Source organism: Pecten maximus, chromosome 9, assembly GCF_902652985.1.
Source record: "Pecten maximus chromosome 9, xPecMax1.1, whole genome shotgun sequence".
Taxonomy (NCBI): domain Eukaryota; kingdom Metazoa; phylum Mollusca; class Bivalvia; order Pectinida; family Pectinidae; genus Pecten; species Pecten maximus.
The window spans coordinates 9,512,012-9,526,142 of NC_047023.1; the positions used below are offsets into that span (position 1 = coordinate 9,512,012).

General features: G+C 35.6%; 2 protein-coding genes across 2 annotated transcripts; both read right to left on the reverse strand.

Moving 5' to 3' along the window:
* Window positions 1–500: 500 nt before the first annotated feature.
* On the reverse strand, window positions 501–7,045 carry LOC117334456 (galectin-4-like). The gene is made up of 8 exons (XM_033894089.1): window positions 6,639–7,045; window positions 4,538–4,632; window positions 3,819–4,026; window positions 2,915–3,067; window positions 2,369–2,461; window positions 1,964–2,052; window positions 1,416–1,632; window positions 501–886 (listed from the first exon to the last, which is right to left on the reverse strand). The coding sequence occupies exons 1-8, from the start codon at window positions 6,660–6,662 to the stop codon at window positions 770–772; spliced, it is 996 nt and encodes a 331-aa protein (XP_033749980.1). The 5' UTR covers window positions 6,663–7,045; the 3' UTR covers window positions 501–769.
* Window positions 7,046–8,784: 1,739 nt separating this feature from the next.
* Window positions 8,785–13,501, reverse strand: LOC117334458. The gene is made up of 4 exons (XM_033894094.1): window positions 13,405–13,501; window positions 12,621–12,739; window positions 9,976–10,140; window positions 8,785–9,506 (listed from the first exon to the last, which is right to left on the reverse strand). The coding sequence occupies exons 1-4, from the start codon at window positions 13,437–13,439 to the stop codon at window positions 9,424–9,426; spliced, it is 402 nt and encodes a 133-aa protein (XP_033749985.1). The 5' UTR covers window positions 13,440–13,501; the 3' UTR covers window positions 8,785–9,423.
* Window positions 13,502–14,131: the final 630 nt, after the last annotated feature.

The following is a 14,131-nucleotide window of genomic DNA, read 5'->3' on the forward strand; positions in this document are numbered from 1 at the left end:
CTGTTTATCTATATTTAAAGGAGTCGGTAGTGTTCTGGATTTTTAGTTCACAGAGTATGATCGGAATGATCAATATATTTTTCAGCATTTTAAGACAAGACAGCTTCAACAGATCTTAAATGAAAATGAAGGACTTGGCAATGCCAGGGGCGTAGCTAAATGGAATTCAAACAAAGTTGATGGTCCAACTTTTTTCCCATGTAAAATTTAATTTTCAATTCTGTTCCCGATGTGTCAGTGTCACTATATGGTTCTACTATGTATACATGGTGAATTTGACTTCATATTGATACAATTTATTTATTTATTTTTTAAAGAAATCTTAAGTGATCTGCATACCTGCGTACAGGCAGCTACGCGCCTGAATGTCCTTATTACTTGACCCTCTAGGCCTCTGGCTACAACTGGTTTGTAAAGATACAGATGTGGGGATATATAAAATGATACAAGTATAACTCATTGTTAATAATGAGCACAATATAGAAGATATTTTATACAAATGGTTGTCATGTATATAATTTTATTGCATTTAAATCAACAAAAACAACAGAATGGAAGCCTTTGAAAAATACAGCACCGACAAATGCAGTATTATCAAAAATAATTGCACCAGAAAAAAAAATATAAATTACAAAAATCATTCATGGAATCTTCGCTTATGTAATTTTCAAGTTTGCATTTAATACACTTGAATTAATCGTCAATCAGTCCGAACCAATCAACAACAGCCTTCCTCTCGGTCGTTGGCCGTTCAACCAATGGTATTGGCTCACTGGAAGCGCACTTGGGTGAGTCTGATATCACCTGAAGCGTTGAGCGTGTTGATACGGTTCAATGGTCGCAGACGATGGTGGAATTCCGCGAAGTGTTGATTATTCACGGCAATCTAAAATAATCCCACGGAACAAATAAGTAAGTGTAATGAGTAAATAAGTTATTGTTTAGATTGAATTTAACTTTAACTTTAAAACATATTTCATTAGATTGAGACAAATGATTACGCACTTTTTTTGCAACTTATGAACGGCAGTCACGCCCTCTCCAATCATATAAATACATTACATGAAATCATTGAGATAGACATAAACATAAAGTAGATGTATAAACATTTAACATAGACACAGGTTTGCAAGAAAGAGTATAAGAATACATATCAAAAATTGTTTAGATTGCCGAGACGTTTTGTTAGGCTTTGTACAATTTTTCCGATACATGATAAATTCCACAATGCACAGCTATCATACCATAATACAACACATTACTCAATCAAAAAATTATTTATAAATTATGTAATTTTAGATATTATTCAAACAACCAATACAAGGGGAAAAAGACAAACGGGATGGCCGCTTATCACGTCCTCTGCAATTTAACTTAGATACTAAGAAACGGAACTGTTCAGACCGTGAACGTACCTTGAACTTGCCCTGCTCCGCCATTATCATGATATCGAAGTTTGCATTGGGCTGGAAGGGGAAATAGGGGACTTGTCTTTCCTCTCCTCCCCAGCCACCTCCCATACAGGAGTTCCGGATGACCTGTTGGCTGTCTCCCGGAAGTTGCATCCTAACGTCAAAGTGGAGAGCAATGTCCTCGCCAGTCATCGGCCCACACTGAAGGTTGATTGTGAACCTGGGAACAAACAGCGAATTAAGAATAAAGAAATGCTTTATATACATTTTCAAAAGGTGAAATGTCTATTCAGTAATTAATTATTTCATCGTCGTATGCTATTGTCATCGAAATTATTTTCTTTTTTCTTTTCTTTTTTTTATTATCATTTTTGTTTTTATTTTGTTTTTATTTTTTAAATTTTTGTTTATTTCCTTATTTTAATCTTATCATTTTTTTTTTGTCTTTGTATTTTCATTGCAGTGGTATACATTATTTATTCGATATCCATGAAGCGCTCTGTATTTTTTCTTTGCGTGTTGAAAAAACTCCAACATTTATTGAATATTACCTCTGACAAACACTGTGGGGGATACCGCTAATGCAGACCATCTTCCCTGGCGTCATCCCGCCTGGGATCGACGTCGTCAAGGGAACAGGCTTAAATAAAAAGATTGATATAATAATAATAATAATAATCATAACGTGCAATATCTTTAGCACATGTCTATTGTCTATGTATAGTGGTAGTTATATTAACTTTTCAAATAGATATTTCAATTTTTCAATGACGTGAAGCGTAGCAAGATGGCAACTACTGCGGGAGCAAGGTGTGCTATAGAATATGAACGAGTGTGAAAAAATATTAAACAGAAGCGTTGCTTCTTATTAACATACTTTAATTGTACAAGACACAGTTACTTTAATCTATGTTTATAACTTACACTTCTGTATAAAATACTGCCAAATAACTTACTGGGTTATACATAGGTTGACCAGGCATCATGCTCCCAGCTGGAGGCCCGAACGAGGCGGCTGCTGGCGGAAAACCCGGCTGGGGGAATCCACCCTGAAGGAAATAAATAGAAATTTTATATAATATAATCATCATATTCTAGACTGTGTTACCTGCCTTAGTGCTATTTTCCGCCGCTAGGTTGCGCTGAAGATTATTATTTTATTTTCGAAACAAGGCCTAGCGGGGAGTAGAAAAACTACGGCAGATAACCCAGTCTAACGTCTGCCTCATTCGGATCATCCTCGGGTTGGCTATTCCTGTATTTTGAATAAAAAACCCCGAGGTGTTCCGGATGACGTCTGCCTGGCTGGGAGAATCGCCCTGGTATACAAAACGATCCGCCCTAGACCTTGTGGTTTACCTTAATGACGGGTGCGTTAGCAATGCGCCACCAGACCTCCAGGTTCATTAACAATGACAATTGGAACAAAAACACTTTACAGAACAAAGGACAAGCTATATTTTGATAAAGAAACTAGGTGTAATTGTCACATATATCCTTACCCCGTGTCCGTGATGCTGGCCATGACCTCCGTGACCTTTACCCCCAAAACTGATGCTATTTATCCCCACACCTCCATCAATGTGAAGCGTGTTGATATGGTGCATTTGGATACGGTGGTTGAAGTCACAAAAATGGCGTCCGTTCACAGATATCTGCAGATACAAATACAATCTACTGCCTATAGTAATGATCACGGCAACAGCGGATAAATTTTAAACGCGTATTACAATTTTGACCGATATTATTCATCAAGCACAACGTCTTGTTACGAGAACATAACATGTTGATGATATACTTGGTTTTATCAATATCAGTTTATTTTTCATTTAACACAAATCATAAACAACGCCCATTTAAAGGGACACTTTAGTCAAGCATGCTTTTTATAATTCAATGATTCAAACAGAATCGATAAAACGTATACCCAGACTAAATAATCTGCCGTCAACAGTTATTTGCTACGTAGCCAATGTCCAGTATGTCAGTTTAAGTTTTGGGAAAGCCCACGTCAATTATAGCGATACTCCAAATATAGTGCAAGGTGTTGCGCCCTCTGGCGAGAACAGAGTTGCTTGTAATTACATTGTATTTATTGGACAACAGTTCAAAACTATATACAAGTCCTCTTGATTCTTGGGGATACCCATAGCTATCGTGATTTTTTTTCTATAAATATCAGTTTATTTCTCATTTAACACAAGTTATAAAACAACGCCCCTTTAATAGCACAATTATGTATTGGACAAATTTTTAAAACTTTAAAGCCCATATAACTATCGTGATTGTTTCCCCTTTTTATTTGAAGACATACATGGACCCAGATACTTGTATATCAGGTATTGATATACACGTCTCTGATGACATACACTTATCGTACTCAATGTTTTTCTATATATTGATTACCTTGATGTGGTTATGTTTGATGTGAATAGATATGTCGAATGGCACGTTACGCTGGAAGGGGTTTCCTCCATGCCTTTCCTCACTGCCCCACGAACCATGTTGACAGTTATTCCTTACCACGCAACCCTCGTTAAAGCGTACGTTAAAATGGAGGGCAGTGTTCACCGTAGGATCCAAACTAGCACCACATTTCAAGTTAACAGTGAACCTAATGGAAAACGAAAAACATATTTATGCATTTTGTCTTAAACTTAGTTAATGTAAATCTAGAACACAAAAACGTCTGATTTCTTGTGTATCCAATGTGCGGCCTCCCACAGATAAACGAGGATACATTATCTAAGGTATCTGAGTAATAATTCCTCTGGTTTATGAAATATTAACCAAAAGATTTAAGTTAATATTTGAGAAATTATGTCTTGACAGAACTTGAGCAAGTCTTATTCGATGTAGTATAGGCTCTTGGTTGTTGACTCACGCCCCGCTTACATATTACAAGCGTTTCAATTACGTTGTCTGCTTTTACAAGTGTCCATTCAATGTATATAAAAAAAAACAAAAATAAAAATAAAATAAAACAAATAAATAAAAAGAAAGAAAACTTAAATGGATAGTAAAAGGAGAAGAAAAACTTAAAAAGAGACTTTTTTCATTATTGAATTATCATGAAATTCTCAGCATTAAGGTTGAGTTGACCTTTTGAGAGGTCAGCAACTTACATGTTTTGATGATGATGGGGATGAGGTGTACCTTGAATGTTGATCTGGGTGCCATCGTGGACACCACCTGGTATCCCGCCTAGGTAAGGCAATTGCTGTAATAAAAGACAGAAATAAAATCTTGAATAGACACCTTTTTAATTTTGTCTCTTTCAATACGTTTCTCACGGTATCGTCAATTAATTAACTACTATGTATTCAAAATGTAGACGTTGAAATAATTTCCGGTCCGCACATCACATTTGTCTATAAAGCATAACTAATTAATTACTAACCGCCTAAGAAAGGTATTTCATGTAGTGTACTGAAAAATACAACGGATAAAAAAATCTGGAACTATTTTATTACAACAAAGTTAGACAAACAAAGGAGTGCAGCTCTGGACTATTCCAATATGATAGTGTAGTAAACACAGGGAGTGGTGATGTATAGAGTAACTTGGACCGATATAGACATCTACAGATTATTTGAAACGAGGGGCCCAGAGGGCCTGCGTCGTTCACCTAGATATTTCAGGAATTATGGCAAATACTCTAATTTAAATCAAGTGATATTTCAAATATTTTTCTGATTTTTAACTCCTTCTCCCAACAATTGTTCAAACTACAGGTGGACCAAATCCTGCCATTTACGAAAAAAATAAGATCTTTGAAGTTCTTTTTTTTTTTTACTTTAATTCCCTTTTGGACCCCTTCTCTTTCACCCCAAGAGTGCAACATCCTTCGTTTATACATCATTAGCACTCCTTTGCTCAGTTACGCTCCAGACAAAATTTCATCAAAATGCAATCAGGCGTTCAGGACTTGTAGGGATTTAAAGGATGTACCTGGGTTTCCCTATTTGGCCCCACCCTCCGACCCCAGGGGAGCCACACCCTTCGTTTATCCAACATAAAATTTCCTTTGCCTATTAATGCTCCAGATCGAATTTCATCAAAATCCATTCAGGCGTTCAGGACTTGTAGGAATTTAAAGGATTTACCTCAATTTTCCTTGCTGGACCCCGCCCCTCCAGCCCCAGGGTAACCACACCCTCCGTTTATACCACATTAGATCTCCTTTGCCCAATAATGCTCCAGACCAAATTTCATCAAAATTCATTCAGGCTTTCAGGGCTAATACGGCTTTAAAGGAAATGTTGACAGACGCCGGACGGGCGGACGATGGATAACGGACGACGGATGACGGACAACAGGCAAAGGACGACGGACGCTGCAGTATGGCATAAGCTCACAGGCCCTTCGGGTAATAATCGATTGTCACGGAAACATCTGTGCAGCGATATAAGTGATTTCCTTGTTATACGAAATTTTCCTCATATGACTTAAGTTTTATATTTGTTTTAAAAACTTGGATACCAGAGAGGCTACAAAAATGAGGAAGTGGATCGATCCGCCATAGTCGACACTGAGTCGTCTGTAATTTTGTATAACAAAGGACCCATATATAATCATGCTGTGTATGGCAAACCAAATTTTGTTCACGAAGCAATGTTGATCAATGCAGTAATTAACCTATTAAGATATATCAAGAAAAATATAAAAGATATATTACTTATCATATAAGATATCTCATCAAGTATATATACTACCTTATAATGAAAATGAAATGAGAGATACCTTTTATGAGATGTCTTGTATAGTACATATACGATAGCTTATCAGCATTTAAGATTTGTTAGGTACTGATTCACGATCAACATTTCGCCACCAATAAATGACAACTTGGCTAGCCAAAGCTGACCGATATCCTCGGTACAAAAAAAAACCCCAAAGACATCTGAAATAAAAACTCTTTCATGTCTTAGAAGCGAAAGTGAAACTAAATGAATTTGAAGAATAAGAAAAAAGCATTTCGTTGGGTGTCTAACTAAATCACTGACCCTAACAAACAATATGTTAATATTAATTTATAGGGCTTCATACTTAGTATAATATACACTAAATATATATAGCATTGGCCGGTTCGATAAGGAACTAATTACATTCTATAGAATTAAGAGGTAATATGCGAAGGGATGAATCCAGAGATTAACACTACACTGTTTTATTAAACAGTTTTTCGTGTTATAAAGCCTGCTCTGGACTTAAAACATAACTTACCGGGTTGTATACAGTTCCAGCCATCGTGTGTTAATCCTCTTCTTTTCTCCTCTGTCGTCTTATTTAGGTGAATAGCCGCCCACCGTGTCCCGTGATCTAATCTGATAAATGGTCACGCGACTAAGAAGGCGACAGTGCCGGGTGTAGTATCAACACACGAGAAGTACGGCTGATGTTCTGTTATTATGCTGGGATGGCTATTTATAGGGAATAACATTCATTTAGTCAGAGATCTATATACTAACTTGGTTATACAAGTCTCTGATTTAGATGTGTATCCCAGTGGCAATGAAATATACCATCAATATGGTTAACACAACTATGATACAGTGTATCAGTATATGTTTAAAAAATAAAAATATTGTGAAAATTTACTTCTACCACAAATACCCTGTGTTATTCAACTCTCAGACCATCAGTTAATCATTACAGCTGTTGATTAACAATCTGTTTATACCACACGTGGTATAAACTCTGTACGCATTTCGATTGGCTAACACGGTGAACTTTGACCCAAGCTGCAAATGTTATTGACGTCATCAATAATCTAATGACGTCACATCACCGGGTCCCGGACGTCACCGATACACTTTATTTGCATACGCGAAATTATACTTGGCCACGTTTCCCTTTGATTTTAGCCGATATTATTGTGGTAGAAACAGGTCACACGACTCGAAATTGTTGGATATGGAATTTATTTCACACTCGTAAGTTATTTTTTAAAAGTTGCAAAAAACACTCGCTAAAGCTCGTGTCTTTTGTAACTTTAAAAAAATAACTTACTCGTGTGAAATAAATTCCATATCCAACAACCACTCGTTGTGTAACCTCTATTTATATAACACATCTGTCAAAATTGTGTGGGCATACACATTCCTAGAATAAAATAAAATTGTTCGTAAGGATTTTAGGTAAACTTGTGCTACAGTGGTACTGAGAACCCGGTGGAATATAATGCTGTAGATATATATTTCCACCATTTGGGGTATATTCTGATTACGGTACTGCTCCTAATAAAATATTGTGTGCATACCGCATCCCCTATCCCCACCTGCTGACGTTGCACTGCCACACATATGCCTGTCCAGACCTTCCCGTTGTTTGTTTACATATACGATAACCATATAGATAGTCAGCCCTAGCGTACATGTGTACACGACTATTTTATTCATCTAAGGACATGTTGGAGAGGGTCGCGTGGGGTTACATTTATATAGGTTTCTAGCATACATCCACCATTGCTAGCATATATCAAATATTGATCCAGCATTTATCACGAATAATAATAAAAACGTGTCGCATATTGTATAATAAAACGTTTTACAACAAAGAACTACGCAGTAGTGAATTGACTCTATCTTTACAGAGTCACGGAATCACAGTCTTAGTGTCGCTGAAAGCTTAATTTAGCTTGTTTATGACACTTAATTGTCATTTCTTTACGAGAAATGGTTACATCTCCATGTGTGTTCACATACCGGTTGCACACTGATTACTTATTTTCCCAATAATTATAATAAATTTGTTTATGTGAACATTTTCCCCCAATAATCCGGATGGTTCCACAGTTTATTAAGTTGCAATTAATGACCGAAACATTATACTTTATACATGTATATGGAGTAGGTCTCTAAATCACATCCGAAATACAATATTTTTAATGTATGTAATTTTGAATAGGATCATCTTATTTACACGTTTAATCATAATTCACAGAACAAAAAATGAACAAATAATAGAAGATTTCAGTCGGAATTCAATTCATACTTCAGTTTTATCTAATACGTGTAAATAATTTGATATTACACCTAAAACTGTGTAAGATATAAATCGTCCCTGATAACACTATAATGTGTCAATCTACTGCCCAGTCTATCTGAATGATTCAAAATGCACATTATCTATTGAATAAATTTCACAATGTAGTTTGGTAGGTGGTCTGTCTGTATACATGATTCCGTGACGAATCTCTTAAGATAGGAAAAATAACTTCCTGCATCATGTAGCATCCATACGATTTCACACTTAATATCTAAGACTCGCTGGTTCATAAACTGTTGATATGTCAAACTTATTAAAATTCAGATGTTTACTAATTTATACATTTTCATCTCCTTCCTCAACAAAACACAAAGACACAATGTTTTAATTGCAAAATTTTCACCCGTTATAGGAGAGATGCGACATTTATTAAAATACTAAACATTGTGTACGTATACATGTAATTTCCTTCTTTTGAGATGATTCAATAAAAATATTTCCTCTTCTACATTGTATTGATTTTAACTCGCTTTAAGACTTTGAACGAAATATACTTTAGTCAAAGCGTAAACCTATTTCCGCATTAAAAAAATGAATGTAAACGCACAGGGTTAGGATAAAAAAAGATACAATACATTTTAAAACTCAATTACGACTAATAAGTATATAGTCTTACATGTATGGTGTGCTACGGTCATCACGGTCGTTTGACGCCAATTCGTTGCATAGTTTAAAACAAAGAAAATATAAAGAACTGATTGCAAGAGAAAATGAAAATAGAAGAGAAACATGAATAAACCACGATAAAAATATCTGCGCCGGGTGAAGCTCATAAGCTGACGTCCACAGAGAGTGTCTTTAAATTCTGGATTTATCATCATTATTTTTTTTTTGTCGCGGCCATACTTTTCCACTTACTACGAAAGTGATTAACGTTCAACACAATAACACCGTGTAAAACAAATGTCTGCCAGGGTGAAGGTCTTGAATTTGGAGGGTAATAGTTTATGAGCATCCTTTTCTACTTGTGATGAAGGTCAAGAACGTCATCAAAAAGTGCATTCCAAACATCGTAGAACTCTGTATTTTCAATAAAGGTGTCTTCTGTAAGTAGAAAAAAGTGTTTGTGCAAAACGCATTTAATGATAAGGCCATCAACTGTTGAACAAAAGCACCAAAATAAAGACTTTTAATTCGAAAACACATATCATACTAACAATAATACATGTGTAAGATGGTAATCACTGAAAATCATCGAAATAAGCTAAGACTTTTAATTCGATTATAAATATCAAATGGATAATAAAACAATGGGATTAGTGAAATAGAAAAAAAAAAAAGCAAGATACATGATACAAATCTAATAAAATGTGTCGTTGTTTTCATCATACACGGATACATTCATCGTGTAGTATTTATTCAGAGCCCAACCTCTGTTCGAAAGGGAACGATGACGCACATCAAAATATAAAACGAGTTATACATGTAGTTATAAATATAATAAGAAGTATATTAACACCACTCTCACCTTTCCTATCGAAGAAAGAAAAAAATATATCAACATTGTCCTCACCGTTCTTATCGAAAATGGGGAAAAGTTTATCAAGATCCGAAACGTCGATGACCGTGTCATGATTAACGTCCATCTCCAGAAAGAAAAGAAGGGCGTGGTCCGAGTGAGGAAGGCGGTGGGCTCCCCACTCGTGCATAAATTCACTTGAGGTGATCCGAGAGTCGTCTGACGAAGGAAATAACATTCATTTACCTAGCCGATACTAATGCACACGGAGTTGTGAATGACATTTTATCAAGCTTTATTTTTCATGATATCATCATCATATCAAATTCTCCAGGAGAGCATAACAATGTTATCACCTATTCCAAACTGTTCAACACACTGCACTATAAATTTGGACTAACTGGACTAACTGGACTGCAATCATATTGAGATGTTTTATATTTAAGAAATGGAAGTCATGGACAGAGTCTTGAACATACACGCCTTATAAACTTCTCTTCTACGATTGTTTTTTTTTTGTCTGTTTTTCTGTTCACCTTTATAATTTACAATTTTCCCATTCAAAACACTTTCATTTTTCCAGGAAAGCGAGCTACATAATACATACCGTACATGGTGTTATGGTCATTGGGCAATTTGAAGGATATTTCATTAATCATACGACTAAAATTAATGATTGAATGTCTTGTCTACAACATCTTTGTTGAGTTTTATTGTGTTTAGAAAATTAAATAACTCATACTGAAATCATTGACACTAGTGGCTCTTCGAAATCAGCCGCTTTCATCCATTTTTACATTCGGGAATGTGTTCCCATTATAACGACTAAACTACACAACAACTCACGGAACAATATAACGTTTCGAAAGATGCCTATTAATGAAGACAATGGACAAGTGTTATGTTTCGACATCATGATTCAATTTAGATATTATATTCCCTTGTGAGTTATGAAATCAGACGTGTTCGATCATCATTGATATGCCTGAAGGTTACATTTACACTGCCTTTGCTCTCACTTTGAGGATACGTCTAAAGCCATGTGAAGCAGAAGACCCTCGCTCTTCTTGAACATTTATCTTATCATTTAAGGACATGCCTTGCTTTGGAGGAGAAGCAGAAGCGGAACACCCGTAGAAGAACAAGCGGGCCTGCGGTCAGTACCAGGCAATTACCCCGCGTGGGTTTCGAACTCGCGACCAATATGCATCATCCTTGTACTTTTCTTTAACTATATTGATTATTTAGATTTGACAATGACTATCACTCTCAAAGATAATCGCTTTTCGAATCAATACAACCATGGCGGTTTTTTTTTTATAAAGGGAACATCGTTATTAACACTTTACTCTTAAACCACTTTCTGTTTTATTTTATCTATCCTGGGATATATTTCCACTAAAATTCACTTCATCTACCGTAGGTCAATGTAATATTATTGAGTAGTTTAAAGATTTTTGTATCGATAACCATTGTATATTTCATATTGTAATTTATTACATTTTGTAGCAAAGAAATATCGAAAATTATTCATTCTATAAAATCAATATTTTAAATATCACCTTTTTCTGGGCTGACCAATCAAAATACTGCTTACAAACGACAATTCGGAAACTTTATCGAATATATTTTACAAGTGGTGCTGATATTTTGATGTTTATCACGAGTGAAACATATTAGACTATTTGCCTCATTCGAGAAATATATTTGATATTGCTGAAGACAGTGTTATATATCCCCTATATATAGTGTTGTGTTATCTAAGTACGAAAATTGATTTATGTCATACTTTATTCGTTTCTTCCTGACATTCATGTTATATAAATATAGAATTATCTATGTCATTATTTATGCCTACATAAGTCACGGTACATTCCCACGCATTACTAAAATGGGACCACGATGGCCGAGTGGTAAATGTGTCCCGACACTTTATCACTAGCCCTCCACCTCTGGGGTTACGAGTTCAAAACCTACGCGTAGGTCAGTGGTTTTTCTCCGGGTACTCAGGCTTTCCTCCTCCTTCAAAACCTGGATATTCCTTAAATGACCCTGGCTGTTAATAGGACGTTAAACAAAATAAACCAAACCGAAACCAAGCATGACCAAATGTGACCATAAGCCTCAGGAGATTCAGAAATATAGCATAATATAATATATAACATCAACAAAAGAATACAGACATTAAAACAAAATCGCAATTCTAACTCAAAGTAAGGTCGAAATAAGAACGGAAAATCTTAAATTTCCTTAGTGACCCTTTAAAACGTGCAGCATGAGTAAGACCAGGTGTTAAAGAAGAGTAAGCATCTTCGCCTCTTCGATGGCTCTTAACTATGGCACCCTACACTTTATCTCTTACACGCCTCCTCGATGACTCTCAACTATGTCATCCTACAATTTACCTCTTACACGCCTCCTCGATGGCTCTCAACTATGGCATCCTACACTTTACCTCTTACACGCCTCCTCGATGGCTCTCAACTATGGCATCCTACAATTTACCTCTTACACGCCTCTTCGTTGGCTCTCAACTATGGCATCCTACACTTTACCTCTTACACGCCTCCTCGATGGCTCTCAACTATGGCATCCTACACTTTACCTCTATACTATTCTAGATTTAGATTTTGGAAAGACACTTGGGGTATGCTTTCGTTTGTTCGGGTATCATTATGTTATTAAGATAAGATACTTACGATTCGAATCAAATGTCATCATCCAAAAGTTGTGGAATAGGGTATGGGGCATTGCACCTTGAGAATTGTCATAATGCTCGAACAATGTTTCATAGGTTGGCTTGTTGGCAGATGCCACACTAGAAGAAATAATTAATATATAGTATGCTACAATTTTTTTTTTTTCAATAGTTGATGATATGTAACAATAATTAACATGCATATCCTACATTACAATAACTGTGGATATTACTTGATATTCACAGTGAATTCGTCTGAGAATATGTTATGCTGTTAAAGTATGTACGGAAGACCACACATTCCTAGAAACGTGTAAAAACCAGAAGATGAAAAAGAAACCATAAAATCACAAAGATGACATCAGAACAGTTAAACATTTCATCCCAAAGCTAACATTAGGGAACAGTCCCCTGTATCACGCGGTACCGGTGAGCTTACAGATAATCTGGAGCATACACACAAGAGCGTTACCTCTTCAAATAAAGAATTGATTGCAATGATAATGTATCTTTAATATTAGTTTAATAGGTAAATATCGTACTGTACGCCAGCTTAACAAACTACTATCTAACACACAGCAAGACAGATCTGGGCATGACCGCTCTAGCACGTGAAGTTCATTGATATATAACTACAACATGTAAACACGTAATATAATGAGGTTGATAATGTTATTTTATGTATAACTTTCAAAATAACCCAACATACTATCTTTAAACTAAAAATAACACCTCGACCGGCCAAATTAGGAATGAAGATACATTATAAAAGAATTATATCTTACCAGAGAAACACCAAAAAGAAGGTAGTTCGGAGCATGACTGCAATAATGTGGAGAATTGTGTATACTGATAAGGTCCTGACATAAATTGATTGTCCACTGGTAATATGATACAAGTTTGTTTAGAGATAAGGAATGACTATACCTGACCGAATTGACACGCATTTGTGCGAATTATGGAATTATAGTCTAAGTTTAACTTTGTGCGACATAATAAATTCAGAGAAATCTAGATAAGACTTAAGGCAGTCGACTATTCTAAAAATCAAAAATCAAAAACAATAAAATAAAATCAACACATGATGTGATCCAGAACAGAAATAATGTTTCCCCTGAATATACATTAAATTGTCTTAAATTGGCTTATTTTGATATTGATTAACATCACTTCTGATTTCCACAGATTTGATCCCTTGTGTCACTGACGAATCCTAGTAGGAAGAAAAACCGAATGATGCATATAGGATCCCAAATGAGCTTTCATTGTATGTGCGATTTTATGAAACGAGTCCTCGTAGTTTTATTTTGCGGTATACATTTGCATATAACTTTATTGTGGTAATATGAAGTAAAGCAGTACAAAACCAAATCAAATTGATCACTTAAGCATATATCATAAATCACTTAGATTTCACGAATATTTTATTTCGCGAAATTACCTCTTCAGACATATTCGCGAATAGACGAGCGCTGATCTGGAAATGATCAGCCCTTCGACTTCCGGCGTAGT

What these genes read in the sequence shown, in the direction of transcription:
- LOC117334456 (XM_033894089.1), bottom strand. Translation starts at nt 6,662, where the DNA reads ATGGCTGGAACTGTATACAACCCG. An exon ending in GCCAGCATCACGGACACGGG is followed by an intron (nt 2,462 to 2,914) that starts GTAAGGATATAT and finishes TATTTCCTTCAG; the next exon opens with GGTGGATTCCCCCAGCCGGG. An exon ending in CGGAGCAGGGCAAGTTCAAG is followed by an intron (nt 887 to 1,415) that starts GTACGTTCACGG and finishes GGATTATTTTAG; the next exon opens with ATTGCCGTGAATAATCAACA.
- LOC117334458 (XM_033894094.1), bottom strand. Translation starts at nt 13,439, where the DNA reads ATGCTCCGAACTACCTTCTTTTTGGTGTTTCTCTG. An exon ending in TTCTTTTTGGTGTTTCTCTG is followed by an intron (nt 12,740 to 13,404) that starts GTAAGATATAAT and finishes TATTTCTTCTAG; the next exon opens with TGTGGCATCTGCCAACAAGC. An exon ending in CCCCATTTTCGATAAGAACG is followed by an intron (nt 9,507 to 9,975) that starts GTGAGGACAATG and finishes TTCTACTTACAG; the next exon opens with AAGACACCTTTATTGAAAAT.